General features: G+C 36.0%; 1 protein-coding gene across 1 annotated transcript in view; it reads left to right on the top strand.

Moving 5' to 3' along the window:
• ppil2 (peptidylprolyl isomerase (cyclophilin)-like 2) overlaps window positions 1–17,989 on the top strand; it is a 37,884-nt gene extending 19,895 nt beyond the window's left edge. Inside the window, exons 13-20 of the mRNA XM_051895293.1 lie at window positions 3,175–3,264; window positions 3,778–3,811; window positions 9,437–9,554; window positions 12,242–12,298; window positions 13,930–14,002; window positions 14,410–14,472; window positions 14,558–14,700; window positions 17,619–17,989. Of these exons, the coding sequence (XP_051751253.1) occupies window positions 3,175–3,264; window positions 3,778–3,811; window positions 9,437–9,554; window positions 12,242–12,298; window positions 13,930–14,002; window positions 14,410–14,472; window positions 14,558–14,700; window positions 17,619–17,718 (678 nt within the window). The 3' untranslated portion in view covers window positions 17,719–17,989. The remainder of the gene's footprint in view (window positions 1–3,174; window positions 3,265–3,777; window positions 3,812–9,436; window positions 9,555–12,241; window positions 12,299–13,929; window positions 14,003–14,409; window positions 14,473–14,557; window positions 14,701–17,618) is intronic.
• The last annotated feature ends 338 nt before the right edge of the window (window positions 17,990–18,327 follow it).

Raw genomic sequence — 18,327 nt, 5'->3', positions numbered from 1 at the left:
GCACATGAATCACTTTATATCTATCATTTAGTGTTTCACTTTAACACGGTACAGAGAAACTGGTGAGCTTGGTCTTTACTGACTTTAATTACATATAAAAGTTTCTGTACATTTAATTTTTGCATTTTAGCACTATTTTATCACTTTTATGAACACTTTGGCTCAGTCTTGCACACAAGCAGTAGATTCATTAAAGGGATAGTCCACCCTAAAATGAAAATTCTGTCATCATTTACTCACCCTCAAGTTGTTCTAAACCTGTTTGAATTGCTTTCTTCTGCTGAACACAAAAAAAAGGTATTTTGAAGAATGTCGATAACCAAACAGTTGATGGACCCCATTGACTTCCATTGTACTTTTTTCCATAAGTCAATGGATCCGTCAACTGTTTGGTTACCCATATTCTTCAAAATAGTATCTCTTTGTGTTTAGCAGAAGAAAGAAACTCATACTATCCCTTTAAGCCTTCACAAGGCCACATGATAAACTTAATTTAGTTAGAAAATTCCTTGAAATTTACATGTAACTAACATTTCGCGAACACGCTGAGAGTTTAAAGCTGAAGACCTGAAGTCTTTGTCCGGTTCCAGATTAATGTAGAGACAACTATAAGACACACCCTTTGGAAGCATGTGTGTGTGTCACTGTGACTTGGGAACCAAGGTAAACACTGCCTAATGGACACAGAAACAGCATTTCTTGGCCTTCATAGTCCTAGTAACTAGCTGCTATTTTTGTGTCTTTTCATTGGCTGTGTGCTTGTCAAATCAGGATAAAGAGAAGAGGTCACATTAATAAGAAAATTACCCTCCTCCTTTTTTTTTTTCTTCCTCTCCTCCACTCCCTCCCTCCTGTGGTTTGCTTGCATTTGTGATGATTCTATTTGGTTTATTTTTAAAAATAAACCTATTTTTAATTTAATTTGCTTTTTATAACAATTAAGCACAATTTTTAATGTATTACAGTTAGAAATATAATAATGACTTTAGTGACTTCTTAAAATTAAACAAAAAATACCATATGTAGCCTACATACACTACAATTTAAGTAATATTTATTTATTTATTTATTTAGCATTACTGTAATAAGAATGGGATTTTTTTGGCATTGTGGTAATGAGCATTTTGAGGAAAATGTGCAGAGATATTTTGAAAATAGTGCAAAAAATTGTAATGTTCCTAAAGTAGTCTTCATTTATGTATACAAAATATGATTTCTTATTTTATTTTTCATTTGCCTTTATACAAATGCCCCTACAGTTTACAGTTTACATCTGTTCTTTCAGTGGTATTTAGATTGGAATGTCGTTGTAGGCAGTTATGTAACAATGTCAGGTCTAGATGGAGCATTGATTGAGATCTCACTTGACAACTTTATTTTTGTAGGTGTTTTCTGTGTCTTTGTGCTTTTCATGCATGAGTGTGTGTGACATTGAAATCTGACTGTTTTTTTAAGTCCTGACATGCTTGACCTCCTCTCAGGGTAACTTATAAAACTTTAATGTGGAATTTGCTTCTGCATCTCCCAATAAGACACACAATGTCTTTCCTGAGCACAAAATCAGTTTATTGACTCACAGAGGTTTTATTTGAAGAGAGGGATGTCTGATCGTCATAGAAACGAACAAATAAACATTTACACAGCGGGAGAGGAAGTAACTCCTTAAATTTTCAGTGCTGTTTTTATTTTTTTTTATAAACGGCATCTTACATAAGCAAGCCTTTCACTTCCCAAATAACGTAGCAGGTTTAAAATACATTCAAAGTTGCCAGATGTATTGCAAACAAGCCTAATTGTTTATGGACCTTTATAGCCCACAGACGGGACATTTGGTAGCACTCAAGGGATTTGAGAGGCTTCAGATGATGATTTAATTATTTTAAGTCATCATCTGAAGTTACAGTGGACACACTTCCTTTAATATTAATAAGTGATTTGTGACGCTGGACCACAAAACCAGTCATAAGGGTCAGTTTTCTGAAATTGAGATCTATACATCATCTGAAAGTTGAATAAATAAGCTTTCCATTGATGTATGGTTTGTTAGGATAGGACAATATTTTGCCGAGATACAACTATTTGGAAATCTGGAATCTGACGGTGCAAAAAAAAAAAAATCTAAATATTGAGAAAATCACCTTTAAAGTTGTCCAAATAAAGTCATTAGCAATGCATATCCACTCAAAAAAAAAAAAAAATACATTTTCTGATATATTTACAGTAGGAGGAAAAATAAAATCGATAATTTTGACCCATTCTATGTATTGTTGGCTATTGCTACAAATACACTGTGCGACTTATGACTGGTTTTGTGGTCCAGGGTCACAATTATAGTTGCAAGTTGTAGTTTCATTAATGTGAATGATTTGCAGTCCTTTAATTTGGTTGAATCTCATGGAGAAATATCATATATTTCACCCCAATATCATAAGAAAAATAAGTTACATTTTGCATAAAGAAAATTAATCCTATTTTAGGATCCTTAAGATTTTCATGATATTGAAAGCAAATTTTCTGTAATACATTATGGATTTTTTTTTCTTTAGTGCAATAAATTGTTCCATGATGTATAAATACTTTTATATATTTAATAATTTAAATAATTTATCATTTTTCTTGAATTACAGTAATGAGGTTAATTTTTTTTTTTTTTAATTTTTATTATGTTTATGAAAAATGGGGTGAAATGTGCTTAGTTGTCAATGTCACAATGAAAAAAAAAATCCTAATTGTCCAAGATAGATTTCTTTTTTTATTTTAAATTTATTTTAATATTTTCTAATTTGTTGTTTACTTTTAATTTTGGGGTTAAGTATGACCCGGACATGTTCTTGACCGGTTTCATGAGATTCACCCGCTTTAAGAGCTTTTTTTTCTTTCCCAGTTCCCATAGATTCAGTAGGTTCATCTACAAGTCAAAAGAGCTTCAAAAGAGTGTCTTTATTGATTGTCCTGTGATACCTTTGTTCATGTGATTTGTATGGTTTACTGTGTCCCACAACCACAACAAAGATGTGTTTGTAAATGTCTAAACATTTCTTCACACCCTCTTTGTTTTATTATCAGTTTAGCGTGCTACTATGCAAGTGTCTTCATAATGACAAACAGTTTTCATAAATCACATTTCCTGACATTAAAACTGATTTTTTTTTTTTTTTTTTTTTTTTCTGGCAGGTCCCCAAGGCTGGAGAAAACTTTATTAAACTGTGTAAGAAAGGATATTATGATGGCACAATATTCCACCGCTCTATTCGAAATTTCATGGTAAATAAAATTATCTTAATTTATCCTAAAATGTTGCCTTTAATTCATTTATTTTAAAATGTTACCTTGAATGTAACCTTTTCCTACAGTATACTCAGTGTGTGTCTGAATGTGTGTGTGTTTGCTAGCATTAAATAACTATAAATCATTATAGCAATTATACATTACATTGTATTAATGTAATTTATAGGGATGCCTCAAGGATCGGTATTAGGGCCGATTAAGCATTTTTTTTTTAAAACTGATCGGTATCAGCTGTACTAAGCCGATCATTTATTTTATGTCAGCTATCACGCAGCTATCCCTAGTAATTGAAGTAATTTATTCAAGACATTTAAATTATTTATAAGTGTTTATGTAAGTGCTTGTCTGTATCAAACCATCAAAAATAAATTTTCCATGGCATTGGAATGCCCATTGATTGCTAGCCATTTAAAGCTATAGAATTGGCTTGGATTTTTTTATCATGGAAAATGTGGCATGTTAATGTTTTTTGTTATTCTTTGTTGTCAGATTCAAGGAGGAGACCCTACAGGGACGGGTACAGGTAATCATTTTAACATTTGTTCAGAATCACTTGTCATTTTGCGTATAACAGCTGCAACATGGTCCTCCCCAGGTTACTCTCTTCAGACTCTCACATCAACTTAAATATGGCACCTACCCTCACCAAAATATATATTCAATGCATTGTTTTAGTTACGCATCTAAGCCAACTGGTTGAGTCATGCACATTTTTGTGATTCTCCTTAAAATGATCAAAGAAGGTCTTTCATAAAATGAAAAAAAAAAATGGCTCTAACAAATTAGGTTGAGTTTCTTTTTTATATTCAGTTGATCAGATGAAAATTTTATTTCTTTCTCAGACTTTCTAGAGCTGTCTAGACGATATGACCTCAGCTTTCTGAATGCCTTTTTGGTGCACATTTGCGAGGGATGTTTTCGTGTGGTCATGAGTGTTAAAAGGTGCAGGTCTAACTGAGGAACAGAAAGGGTAAAGAGCTTGTGCACTCTATTCCCTTGAATGGTCTTGTACGTATCTAAAATTCAATCCCATAAAAAATGCACCAGCCTCACCTGAGACTCTTGTGTAGAGAGAAAGATTGAGAGCGAGAAGAGGGAAGTAGACCGAATGATTTTTCAAGAACAGAGAGTGAATTGAAAGTGTTGAGTATTAGACTGGAAGGTCAGAAGCAACTCTCTCAGCCATTCTCTCTCGTTTATTATCACGCACATTGAGACAAGATTTGCTATTGCATTTGATCTAAAAATAGGTTGGAAATAGAGGGAGAGATTTTGCATCAGAGCAAACTGTTGATTGCCTGTACATAATATGTGCTTTTAGTCACTTGAGTGAATGTTCACGGATATTAGAGAAGAGTTTGCAGTGTCCTCAATCCCTCTCTATATGTGACACTCCATGATGCATTTGCAAATGCACATGATGATCTGGCAGAATGGCAGTAAATTCTCTTGATTATAATTGTACAATAATTTAATTAAATGATTAAAAAACACATGTTTTTTGTAAGGGAATAGTTCACACACAAATGAAAATCATCATTATTTACTCACACCATCATGTTGTTCCAAAACTGTATGACTTTGTTCTATAGAACACAAAAGGAGAATTTTACACAAATTCCCTGGTTACTCTTTTCAATATAATGAAAGTAAATAAGGACAAAATTACAAAAAAAAGCACCATAAATCCATCCTAACATTAGTCCATATGACTTCTGATATTTTCTGAAGTCATATGATAGCGATTGTGTGATGAACAGACTAAAATTTTAGTTATTGTACACTGAAAATCCATCCTAGTTCATCTTTGGCAAGAAGTGATGTCCAATTTGGGAATGAATCAGTTGAATCTTAATGAATTGGTTGATTCATTAATTGAGTGATTTACTCACTGATTCGGCTCTTGAGTTCAACTGATCATTTCAGTCATTCGGTCGCATCAAATAACAACTTAAAATTCAGTCTGTTCTTCATACAAAGTATTGTATGACATGCAAAAATTAACTGAACACGTCTATGATACTTTTAAAGTGATTTCAAGTTTGAATTGCATAGAAGAATGACCAGGTCATTATTAAAATTTGTGCTTCAGTAGGAGTCATAAAGGTTTGGAACAACGTGAGGGTGGGTACATTTCTGTATCCCTAAATATCCCTTTAATTATGAACCATTAAAATATATGTACTAATAAATATTGACATTATACAAAACCATAATACACTTTCAGAAAAAAAGGTAAAAAATCTGTCACTGAGGTGGTACCCCTTCAAATGTTACTTATATATGTACCATTAAGGTATTAATATGCAGTTTTTAGGTAATAATATGCACCTTTAGGGGTAAGTAAGGTACAAAGGTGTAACTTTTGAAAAGGTACTGCCCCATTGACAGCTCTTGTACCTTTTTTTTTTTCTGAGAGTGTAACGTGGCTTAGTTAAATTATTTTGAAGTCTTTGATGTTCAGCCATCCTGTTTTCTTCCATTTAGTTGAAAAATACATAATATTAACCAAATTATCCAAATGTGTTTTGGATGCTGCAACAAGAAGTCATGAGTGTGACAAATCACACAATGTTCCTTTGAAGAGACGCTGCGTTCTATAATAATGGTGCCCTGTTAGGCTGTGAGTGAATGTGCAATGATTATGATTCTGCAGGATTCATCTACAAAATTAAATCAAGGCTTCTTATGCAGCAGTTTGGTATCGGTGCAGCAGAAAACATCACAACTCATGTTGACATACACAGACGTTTTTAGATGTATGCATGAATGTGTATGTGTAGATATAAAGGTATACATGAAAGACAAAGGAAAGGAAATAAGGAAAAGCTCATAAAATCGTTTCCATATGACAAAGAATATAGCATAGAAATATTACAGAATATAGAGTTTTAAAGCATATACTTCAACTCTGAAGTCAACCTGAGTTCCAGTTAGTTTGGTGGCAGTCATTGGCTGTGATGTACTGTATTTATTTGCAAAGTGTCTAATTGCTGTTGCTTTGTTAAAATTATGGCAGTCATACAATTGCATTTATAATCAATTTAGTTACTTGAATTGCACGTTAATTAATCAGATTAATCACAATTAATTACACATTTTCATCTGAAATAATTTTTTAATTTCTCACTGCAAGACTCCAAACATTAAGGTGGTACTTCAAGCTTGAATCACTCAATTGCCTTTTGTATGAAATGTTTTTTATATGTATGGGTCAGAGGACATGATACATTGTTTAATGCATTTTTTATTTTATTTTTTATAGCTCTGTCTCCAAATCATTTAAAGGTCCAGTGTGTAATATTTAGGAGGATCTATTGACAGAAATGCAATATAATATGCATAACTATGTTTTCAGTGGTGTATAAAGACCTTACGTAATGAACCGTTATATTTTTATTACCTTGGAATGAGCCATTTCTATCTCCATACACCGTGGGTCCCCTTACATCGAAATTCGCCATTTTGCGCCACCATGTTTCTGCAGTAACCCTAAATGGACAAACTGCTCTACAGTTTGCGTTAGCTTGACTGGCTACTCTCTTTTGTCTCAGACAACGACATCTTTGTCCTGTGTTGGCCACCGTAGCTCCTCTTCTCTTCGATAGGGAGGGGTGAGCGGTGGACTGAGCCGTTGGTTGCAATTCGCAACCTCACCGCTAGAAAAATTACACACTTTGTAATATAATTTACAATACATTGCTGTCAGTTATTCAAGAAAAAAGTTTCAACTTTGTCCTCAGTTTGTAAAAACAAGTTATAAACAGCACATGTTCAGAAATGCACTTTCAGTAGAAGTCTATGGGGCAACAGCTGTACTATGTTTGCCCCATAGACTTCACGGGCAACAGGGCAAATTAGCGTGAGAGCGTAATTCCAAAAAAAAAGCGCAGATAGGAGAGAAAAATTCTGCGCATGATCTACTGACGACGCGCAAAATAAAGAGCACAGACACAGCCAGATCATTTCCATAATGACCAACGCAATCTACCAAGAGCAGTGCAAGTTAGCGTCTGGTTTAAGTCTGGTTAAATAATGGCGCAAATTCCAGTAACTTGACTAGCACAAACCTTAGTAAATCACCTTGCATGATCCATTTAAATACTCTACTCCCATAAATTTTTCATCTGAAAGGGAAACTTCTACAAATGCATATGCAATAAGGTCAGCCGCAAAAATTACTGTCCACGCCTTTTCAGCGCTAATTTTTCACTACATGTCTTTAGTAAATCCTGACAGTAATCTTTTAACACCAAAAGAGGGTTTGCGCTGTATAAATTTCTGTGCTAATAATCATCATCATCGTCATAGATCATTGGTTTTAACCTTGGATTTAACCATCTACCTTTGGATTTTAATATTTCTTGAATGTCACCCTTTAGGTGCTCAAAATTATTAAATAAATCAATTTTTCTTGTTATTGTTTTTAATCACGTCAGCCTTGTTATTCTGTCCGGTAGATTTTCATCCACTTCCATAATCCTTTTTTCTTCCTTTTTAATCAAGTCAGTGGCATGGGGGTAGGAAATGTCAGCAAGGGCATAAATTATGCAGAAATGTCACCTGGGGAATGTTTATTAGGGTGTGCAGTTTTTCAGAGGTAGATTGGTGCACCGTAAAGCCATCGTTTGCAACGACACCAGCTGCTGGACGTTAAAACACCTTTCTGCTCTGCTACATCTAGAATCATGTGCAACACCTTCATTAAGAAGTACAAAAGGTTTTAAAACTCGCATGACTGTGTGAATTCAGTAGTTGCAGGTGTCACAGAAATCTTGCAGTTGAGCGAAGTCTCATGTCAGCCTCTGCACGCACACGAACACTTGCTGAGAGAGCTGCATCCAGCAGAGCTTTTGATTGAGCGTGATGAAGCGTTAATTAGTGTACCTGATTTGGAGGTCTTTGGCACGAGGTGTTTGTTTATGGTGGCAGAAGACGAGGTATGGTGTCTGTGCATGGGGCACTGGGTTAGTCATTTTATAAATGATTTGAAGTGATTCAACAAGACAGTCTGGGTCAAGTTCAGTTGAACTGCTTTAATATTTCAGTGTAAAATCTGTGGGAAGAAATGAATAGTCAGACTACTTCTAGACTGCCTTATACACTAACGTTTAAAAGATTGGGGCCTATGAGATGTTTTTGGAAGAAGTCAGTTATGCTCACCAAGGCTGCATTTATTTGATTAATGCAGTACAAATAGCAATATTGTGAAATATTATTACAATTTTAAATAGCTGTTTTCTATTTTAATATGTTTTAAAATGTAATTTATTCCTGTGATGCAAAGTTGAACTTTCAGCATCATTACTCTAGTCTTCAGTGTCACATGATCCTTCAGAAATCAGTCTAATATGCTGATTTGATGCTGAAGAAATATTTCTTATTATTATCAGTGTTGAAAACAGTTGTGCTGCTTAATATTTTTGTGGAAACGGTGATACATTTTTTTTCTTTAGATTCTTTGATGAATATTAAGTTTTAACATTATAAATATTTAACATTATAAATGTCTTTACTGTCACTTTTGATCAATTTAATGCATCATTGCTGAAGTATTAATTTCTTTAAAAAAAATCAAAAAAATCTTACTGACCCCAAACTTTTGAAAGGTAGTGTATGTTTTCCACGGCTAATTGATTGCTATATATTTTTCTTTAATTGAACATATTGCTGATTCTTAGTATTTATGATTTTCACAAACCACTTAACTTATTGAAATTCAGTACGCAAATTGTCACATCATTTGTGCTGTGGACATGAATTTAACCTCAAATCACTTGGCTTGTTTAAGAGGTGAGTTGGCACTTTTTAATATAGGCAGGACAAAATCACAAAGACATTGAATGAGGGACCTGAGCCATATCTGGGAACCAAAATATGTTTTTTCAATCCCATTTGGTGCCACTAGTGTCATAGAAATGACACTTTACATTTAAACTAATGTGTTTTTTTGTGTGTAAATGTAGTTGTTGTTTTTGTGTTGTGCTGAATTTGTTCTTCCAGTGCAATTATACCAGACGTGATAGCACATACAGCAGGGTTGTTATTGGCCAGGCGTCATGATGTGTTACTCTTAATCTCATACAAATCTTTAATATTCATAGTTTTTCCCTCCTGTCAATTGTCTTTCTGTCATTGTGTGTTTCAGGAGGTGAGTCTTTCTGGGGAAAGCCGTTCAAGGATGAATTCAGGCCTAATCTGTCTCACACAGGTCGTGGTATTCTGAGCATGGCTAACTCAGGACCCAACACAAATAAATCCCAGTTGTGAGTAAATGTTTCATCTTCTCATTACGGTGATTGTCAGGCAGCACTGTATTGATATCAAACGTTCTGGTTAGAGTTTGCTCTAAACCCCTTTAAAGGGTTAGTTCACCCAAAAATGAAAATTACTTTTATGATGGATAGATGCACTTTTTTTTTTTTTTTCTTTTTTTTTTTTTTGGCTTCAAAATCTCGAGTCCCATTCACTCCTATTATTAAGCTTGGAAGAGCCAGGATATTTTTTAACATATCTCTGATTGTGTTTGTTTGAAAGAAGAAAGTCATATACACCTAGGATGGCTTGAGGGTGAGTAAATCATGGGATAATTTTCATTTTTGGGTGAACTATCCCTTTAGGGCGAGACACTCCAGGTGATTAGGGATAAAAAAAGTTAACTAATAGATGTCCCCATACTTACCCAGTTGATTGATTACATTAAGAATTGCAAACATTTTTTGTATTACACACTTTCTGACATGCTTAAATATGTGAATCAGGCATTATCTAATTAAATATGCAATTATTTGCATACATTTCTAGAACAAAAATCTGAACATTGGATAAAGCCAAGTTCAAAATTCTTGTTTCATTTTGTTGATATATTAGATAAAAAAAAAAGCTCATTTTGAGAAAACGGCCTTTACTGTAAGGTTACTGTAATTGAAATCTACAGACGCAAATAGATCAAGTGGTAACACTTTACAATAAGGTTCATTAGTTAACGTTAGTTAAGTACATTAGTTAACGTGAACTAATAATGAATTGCACTTATACAGCATTTATTCATCTTTGATAATGTTAATTTCAACATTTACTAATACATTATTAAAATCTTGTTAACATTAGTTAATGCACTGTGAACTAACATGAACAAACAATGAACAACTGTATTTCCATTAACTAATGTTAACAAAGATTAGTAAATACAGTAACAAATGTATTGCTGATGGTTAGTTCATGTTAGTTAATACATTAACTAATGTTTAACTAATGAACCTTATTGTAAAGTGCTACCGATAAAGTGCTATAAAAGATACACTTAAAAGTGTATTTTGAATGTTTTTTTTTTTTCCACTAGTCTGTTAAAACACTTTATGAAAAGCCAAAAAGCCCAAAATCTCAATCTTCAAAATGTATCATAGGCTCTTTAACCTGATGTCTCCTTTTGGTTTTTATAAACCTGCTTTAGAGGAATATTCAGCTTTGAAAATTTATAGATTGTTCTGCATTTTAAATCTAACCAACAGCTTTCAGGGCTCAACGCTAAGGATTTTTTCTACCGGCCCGGTCGGGCCAGTGGTTCAAATTTTTACTTGCCCTGCCAAAATTTTCACTTGCCCCACAACAAAAAAAATTAATAAAGTAAAATAAAAGAAAATGGGCCTATAAAAAAGCCTAATTATTGTTTTTGTTGTTTTTAATACATGTAACCTTAATAAATAGGATTATGACACCAAAAGCTACTAGATTAACTCACTTAAATTTTAAATATTATTATAAAAATAAACAGTAAGTAATAAAATAGTAACAAATAATCAAATTATGAGTAATAGCAAAAATAAATACAACAGAACAAACATATAAATGAAATAAACAGTGCTTTTCAAGTTTTTCATGTAGGTTTAAACAGGAGATTTTCAGGTACAGAAATTGTAATCTAATGTATAATTATATAACTATAGATTAAACTTTATTAAAGTTGGATCAGTCAAGAGCAGTTACAGGTGCATAAATAATGTTTTGAAATGTTGAAAATATAAAACGTTAAATATTGTTGATTGAAATCATGTTAAAAATGAAAAGACACTTTAAACGTGAAATTAAACCCGCCAGTAGGTGGCAGCGAATCACTGTTAATGAACGAGTCATTGAGATTCAACGATTCATTCAAACGGCTGATTCATTCAGGAAGTGTTGCTCAGAGACACAAAACAATGCTGTGTGGACTTTGGAACTATTTTCGAAGGCGAAATAGAGCGAAACAGGCATTTTGGTGTATAAAATGTAAGTCACTTGATATTAAGCTCTTGTTAAACTGTACGCTGTATAAAATCAATATCACATTTGAAATCGTGCTGATATTTGTAGAAAAACGGCGCTCTTTGTTTAATATTGGTTAACTATGTTAAATTATATAAATATGAAAGATACACAGGGTCATTTTTGCCCCTTATCTTGAATTCTGATGCATTATAAATGCATCTCAATAGACTGAATCACGCAGTGAAATCGTGCACTCTAAATATGCACGCGCACTAGTCTAACCTACTAGACTACGTCACTTAGTGCATGCGTGCGTACATACTCGATAATTTCAGATCGTTAAATCAACAATTACGATATCATAGACGATATATATAGCACACCCTACAGCACTGGCCCGATCGGGCAAGTGACAGTTCTGCCTACTGTCCCGAGCTCCGTTCACACTGGCCCCGGGCCATCGGGCAGTCCTTATTGTCGAGCCCTGCCTTTGATGTTATTCTAGTATTTGAATACTGAATTCTGGTTGATTTTCTTTCTTATGGTATTTGCGTACTGAATTGTGATCGGTCTTTCTTGCATTAACCCTCCATAACCAGCAATGACAAATGGGAAGAATTAAATACAAATCTAGTTTAAATACAAATTTACCCTGTTATGAAAACCCTAGATTCACATGAGAATTTTTTTTTTCTGTTTCTTTCAGCTTTATAACATTCCGCTCGTGCGCATACCTGGACAGGAAACACACTGTGTTTGGAAGGTAATTTTATTTATGGATTTATTTGTCTTCAGTAATAGATTTGAACATTCAATTCAATTCAATTCACATTTATTTGTATAGCGCTTTTCACGATACATATCGTTTCAAAGCAGCTTTACAGAGAATGCATATCAACATTACAATTTGGAGACTGCAGTTAGCTAATAATGTAATAATTTAGGCGATTAACATACAATCACTGTTAGCAATTTAATTGGAGGTAGAAGCAAAGAGCTCCTGGAAAAATGAATTACATATTAACAATAATTAGGATTTATAGAATGTGAATGTGCGTGTTGATCCAGATGTTGCATCTTCTGAAGTCATCGCAGGAGTTGGCGCCATCAGATATGAGTTCACCAATGGCTTTCATAATATCTGTGTTTCTCACTTGTCCTGAGTGGTAATGCTGGATCTCAACATCATACAGCCATTTTGGGGTACCATTTTGGTATAATTTTCATTTGGTCCGCTTTCTGTGTGTGTGAAGTTTTTCCTGGGAGAAAGCTTGTTTTCTGTTGAATCAGAACATTCCAAGACACAACACACACACACACACACTTTCACTCTGAGGGAAAGTCTTGCCCATTTGGCATTGAGTTGAAATCCTTGGACTCTAGCTGTGGAATTCAGAGGCTTGTCAGCATAAGCCTGGACTAAACTGCTGTGCACACTCACATGCAGCCCTCACCCCACAGCAGCAGAAAGTCTGTGTACTTACGGAGCACGTGCAGTGAGAACGCACACATACACCCCTCGACCCTTGGCCTATGGGGCACCTAGAAACCTGAGCCCCTCTTAAAGAGGAAATGTCCCACAGGAACAGCTGTGCAAAGAGAAAGTACACAGAATGTGTGCATATAGATCTAACACACAAACAAGACAAATGGGGCATCGTTTACTGATCATTTAAGCGTTATAGATTTGTTTGCTGTCCTCTAAAGTGTGGAAAAATGTGATTGAGTTTGATCCAGTCTCATTTTACTTGTTCTGTGTAAAGGCCCTTTCACACTGAACGCGATGCGAAAAAGCGAGGCGAATCGCGGAAGAACGGACCTTTTACACCGAGCACGAAACGACTGATCGTCTTCTGCTAACTCTTCTGTGAAATGCAAGAGGAGGATATAATGAAAGTGCACAGTGACTAGGGCCTGTCAAGCTCCAAAAAGGACAAAAAGCAAGAAATGATCATAAAAGCAGTTCATACAGTTGTTTGCACAAATTTTCCAAATCTTTTGAAGCCATTTGATAGCTTTGTCTGACTGAAGCTTGAGTCATTTTTCACTGAAAACCAGGTTAAAAGTGAGTTTTATTTTATTTATAGAATTTATGAATATTTTGAATTAGCTTTTAATTTTATATTTTCAGTTTTCATTTTAGTTTATTTCAGTTAGTTGTTTTTGCCCTTCTTGCAACATAACAGCTCAATATGAGAGTAAGTAAGTTGCATAATTTTCATTTATGGGCTGAGCTGTTCCTTTAAGAGAATGTTCAAACTTGTTGGCTACAGTGAAAGAGTTTGATCCAGTCTCATTAGAGATATTATCACCACTTGGCACTGAATAATACCTCATTTACTCTTTGCAGCAGGATTTTAATAGGATTTCTGTCCCTCTCTTGCTCTCTTTTAGAGTGGTTGGTGGTTTAGAGGCTCTCACAGCGATGGAGAATGTTGAAAGTGATCCAAAGACAGACAAACCCAAGGTGCTGAAGCCATTTATTCCCCTTCTGTAGCATTAGAAATGTATGATTCTGTTGCAGAAGTGCGTGTCAGTAGTGTAAGGGTGTGTGTGCTTTGGTGACTCATGGTACCTTCTGTTTGTTTATATTTTTTCACCTGCTGTCAAATCCCAGAATGCCAAAAGAGAAAACAGTCCAATTTAAAAAGACACATTTATTCTTTACACTTGTTTCCCTTTTTATTTTCAATCATTTTTTTTGTCTGCTTCATGTAAAATGCAAACTATATTTTAGCTTGAGGCAGCAGAGTTTTTGACACTTCAGTACTTTCTTTTTTTTTCTTTTTCCTTTTCATTTCCTAAATGGTAACAGCATAATAGGTGAAGAGTGTTTTCTCAGTCTGAATCTCTGTTTCTGTTTCACATTCTCAGTCAGAGATAAAGTTGCTGAGCGCTACAGTGTTTGTGGACCCATATGAGGAAGCCGATGCACAGGTCAGCATTTGTGTGCATGTATGTAGTCAATGTCGTATTTGTTGTTTTCATGCTGTGCATTCGATATGACACTGTGTGTGTTTAGATTGCAGCCGAGCGAGAGAAGGAAGTACAGAAACAGGAGGAAGAGAGAGCGCAAACTTCTGCTTCAGTCAACAAGGCAAAAACAGAGGACAAGCCTAAAATCTTCAAACCAGGAGTGGGCAAATACATCAACATGGTTGCCACGTGAGTTCACACACATCTGTGATGCTGCACAGTTGCTGAATATGAAAACCTTATAATATTTTTTTTATCTTTTTATCTTGCAAGATATTGCATTGATTAATTTCAGTTGAAAATCTACACCATTTTTTCCTCACAACAGTGAGGAGGTTCTGGAATAGTTCTGGCAATGTAACTCATATTTATTACCTCAATAAGGATCATTATTGAGGTAATAAATATGAGTTACATTACCAGAACCTTTCCTGCAAGCACACAAGTGATTCGTTCTGAATACACGAAGTCTGTTGAAATTTACTCTGCTAATCCTCATCTTTACAACAAGCAGCTATTTATTAAAAGCAATATTTCACTGTTTGATTTCTAAAAATAAGTTATTTGTTGTTATTTATCAAAAGGTTATATGATTACAAAAGTGTTTTCACGTCTCTGCTAACATCAAGCAAAAATAAATTATTTAACCCAAATTGGTGTAAAGAATCTTGCAAGCTGCGGCAACATGAGGAACTTTGTGTTCTGTCTTTTGTTATATTTCTGGTCGGAAATACTCAAAAAAAATATTGCTTTGAATCAAATTTTGGCCAATATTTATCATGGGATGGATGGATGGATGGATGGGTGGCTGGGTTTATGGATAGATGAGTGAATGGATGGATAGATGGATGGATGGGTGGTGGGTGGGTGGGTGGGTGGCTGGCTGGGTTGATGGGTGGGTGGCTGGATGGATGGATGGATGGATGGGTGGGTGAGTGGCTGGGTATAGGGATGGATGGGTGGCTGGGTTTATGGATGGATGGATGATGGATGGGTGGCTGGGTTTATGGGTGGATGGATGGATGGATGGGTGGGTGGCTGGGTTTATGGATGGATGGATGGGTGGCTGGGTTTGTGGATGGGTGGGTGGATGGATGGATGGATGGATGGATGGGTGGCTGGGTTTAGGGATAGATGGGTGGATGGGTGGCTGGGTTGATGGATGGATGGATGGGTGGATGGGTGGGTGGCTGGGTTGATGGATGAATGGATGGATGGATGGGTGGCTGGGTTTGTGGATGGGTGGATGGATGGATGAGTGGCTGGGTTTAGGGATAGATGGGTGGATGGGTTTGTGGATGGGTGGGTTGATGGATGGGTGGGTTGATAGATAGGTGGATGGATGGCTGGGTGGGTGGCTGGGTTTATGGGTGGGTGGCTGGGTTTATGGTGGATGGGTGGGTGGATGGATGGATGGATGGGTGGGTGGCTGGGTTTATGGATGGATGGATGGGTGGCTGGGTTTGTGGATGGGTGGATGGATGGGTGGATGGATGGATGGATGGATGGGTGGCTGGGTTTAGGGATAGATGGGTGGCTGGGTTGATGGATGGATGGATGGGTGGGTAGCTGGGTTGGATGGATGGATGGATGGATGGGTGGCTGGGTTTGTGGATGGGTGGATGGATGGATGGATAGATGAGTGGCTGGGTTTAGGGATAGATGGGTGGATGGGTTTGTGGATGGGTGGGTGGATGGATGGGTGGGTTGATGGATGGGTGGGTTGATAGATGGGTGGATGGATGGCTGGGTGGGTGGCTGGGTTTAGGGATAGATGGGTGGATGGATGGATGGATGGGTGGCTGGGTTTCTGGGTGGGTGGCTGGGTTGATGGATGGATGGATGGGTGGCTGGGTTTGTGGATGGGTGGATGGATGGGTGGGTTGATGGAAGGATGGATGGATGGATGGATGGATAGATGAGTGAGTGGCTGGGTTTAGGGATAGATGGGTGGATGGGTGGGTGGCTGGCTGGCTGGATGGATGGATGGGTGGCTGGGTTTATGGAAGGATGGATGGATGGATGGATGGATGGGTTTATGGATAGATGGGTGGATGGGTTGATGGATGGATGGATGTATGTATGTATGTATGTATGTATGGATGGGTGGCTGGGTTTATGGATAGATGGATGGATGGGTTTATGGATACTAAATTGGTATTTTTGCCAGTATTTGCCATGGTATTTTTTTTATTGATAGATTGATCACTAATGACAGAATCATTATTATACTAAAGCTTAAAGTCGTGTCATGGCAAATTAGTGTGTTTGTGGGTGTCACTGGTGAGGGGTTTGTCCCACACCACAGCAGGGCTCAGGATACGAGCAAAGTTTACTGAGAACGGCAGGAGATCATTCTAATTATCCCTCACAACCCCACTGTTTCTCACACACACACACACACACACACACACACATGGACTGACTGTTAAAGAGACAAACACGTACATACAGAGCCATGAGAACACCTGCTGATCACACCCGAGATCTGGATCACGCACATGCACACGCGCGCACACACACACACACACACACACACACACACACACACACATACACCTGCTACCTGATGGAAAAGGCTCTCTCTCTCACACAATGCCTTGCGTTTTATGACAGATATGCTTATTTGTTTGGAATTATTGCTTATCACTTATACAAACAGGGTTCAGATAATTAAATAAGCTCAAAATAATTCAAAGAACTGGCAATTGAGATTCTTTAAGATGAAAGGAGAAAATGATAAAGGGAAGATATAATAAATGGATAAATAAAATATGAGTTTAATAAATGCAAATGTCTAATAACCATTTTTTCACCCTTCACGAAGCATTTAAGGCTGTTTGTACCTTTAAGACCTGTATATGTAAAGGAATTCTGTTGTCATTGGCTATGATATCATCATAATAACATTTGCATTTCAGATTTGCTTCAGTTTCCTTTAATAACAGCCTCTTTGCAAGGTCTGCATTTACATTGTGACAGATTCACAAAACATTGTGCTCTGAAACGTGCCAAACAAACTGCTGAGGACAGACTCGCATAATCACTACTGAATCAATTACACAAACCTAATTAACTTCAATGTTTTATTCGCTCTTCTTCATCAGGAAACATTCCCACCCAGATAGTGACAAACCCTCCACCAGTGAAGCTCCTGCCAAGAAACCCAAAGGCAGAACAGGTTTTGGAGACTTCAGTTCCTGGTAGAACCACCGTACAAACAGCTGATTCTGGGTAAAATGTGCGATAATGGACTGATCTTATTCTGTGCAGTGTTTGGAAATCTCTTGGTCTTTCCCTTTTATGTTTTCTCTTTTGAAAGTTTTTGTATTTTTTGGTAATTGATGTGGCAGGGGTTGTTTTGTTCACATGTAGTTTGTTCAAGTCTTTCTTTCTATTGAGCCCTGTAAATAATCATTGTTATTTTTTGAATAATAAACGATTGCATCTAGGCATTAATAAATGCATTTTGCTAAAAGTTTGTCATTCAGTGTTTTTTTTTTTTTTTTGGTATGGTCCAGTGTTATTTTAGTTTTAATATAGTTGGTATAATATAGTTGGTATTTAATATAGTTAGTATTAATATTTTTTTATACTTTTAGTTTTCATGTTAATCTTATTTTAAATATATATATATATATATATATATATATATGTTATTGACTGACACCTCTCCTGTCCCTATGTTGAGAGAAATCTGGAGTAAGTGCAGAGTAATCATGATGGTTATTGTAGTTATAGTCTAAATATGAGCATGCATTTACTCATCACACTTGCACAAAAACAAAATCAGTATTCCTCAAAATGAATAAAAAC

Source organism: Ctenopharyngodon idella, chromosome 5 (assembly GCF_019924925.1).
Source record: "Ctenopharyngodon idella isolate HZGC_01 chromosome 5, HZGC01, whole genome shotgun sequence".
NCBI lineage: Eukaryota > Metazoa > Chordata > Actinopteri > Cypriniformes > Xenocyprididae > Ctenopharyngodon > Ctenopharyngodon idella.
The sequence above is the reverse complement of the archived record's forward strand: the minus strand, read 5'-3'. Positions and strand labels throughout refer to the sequence as shown.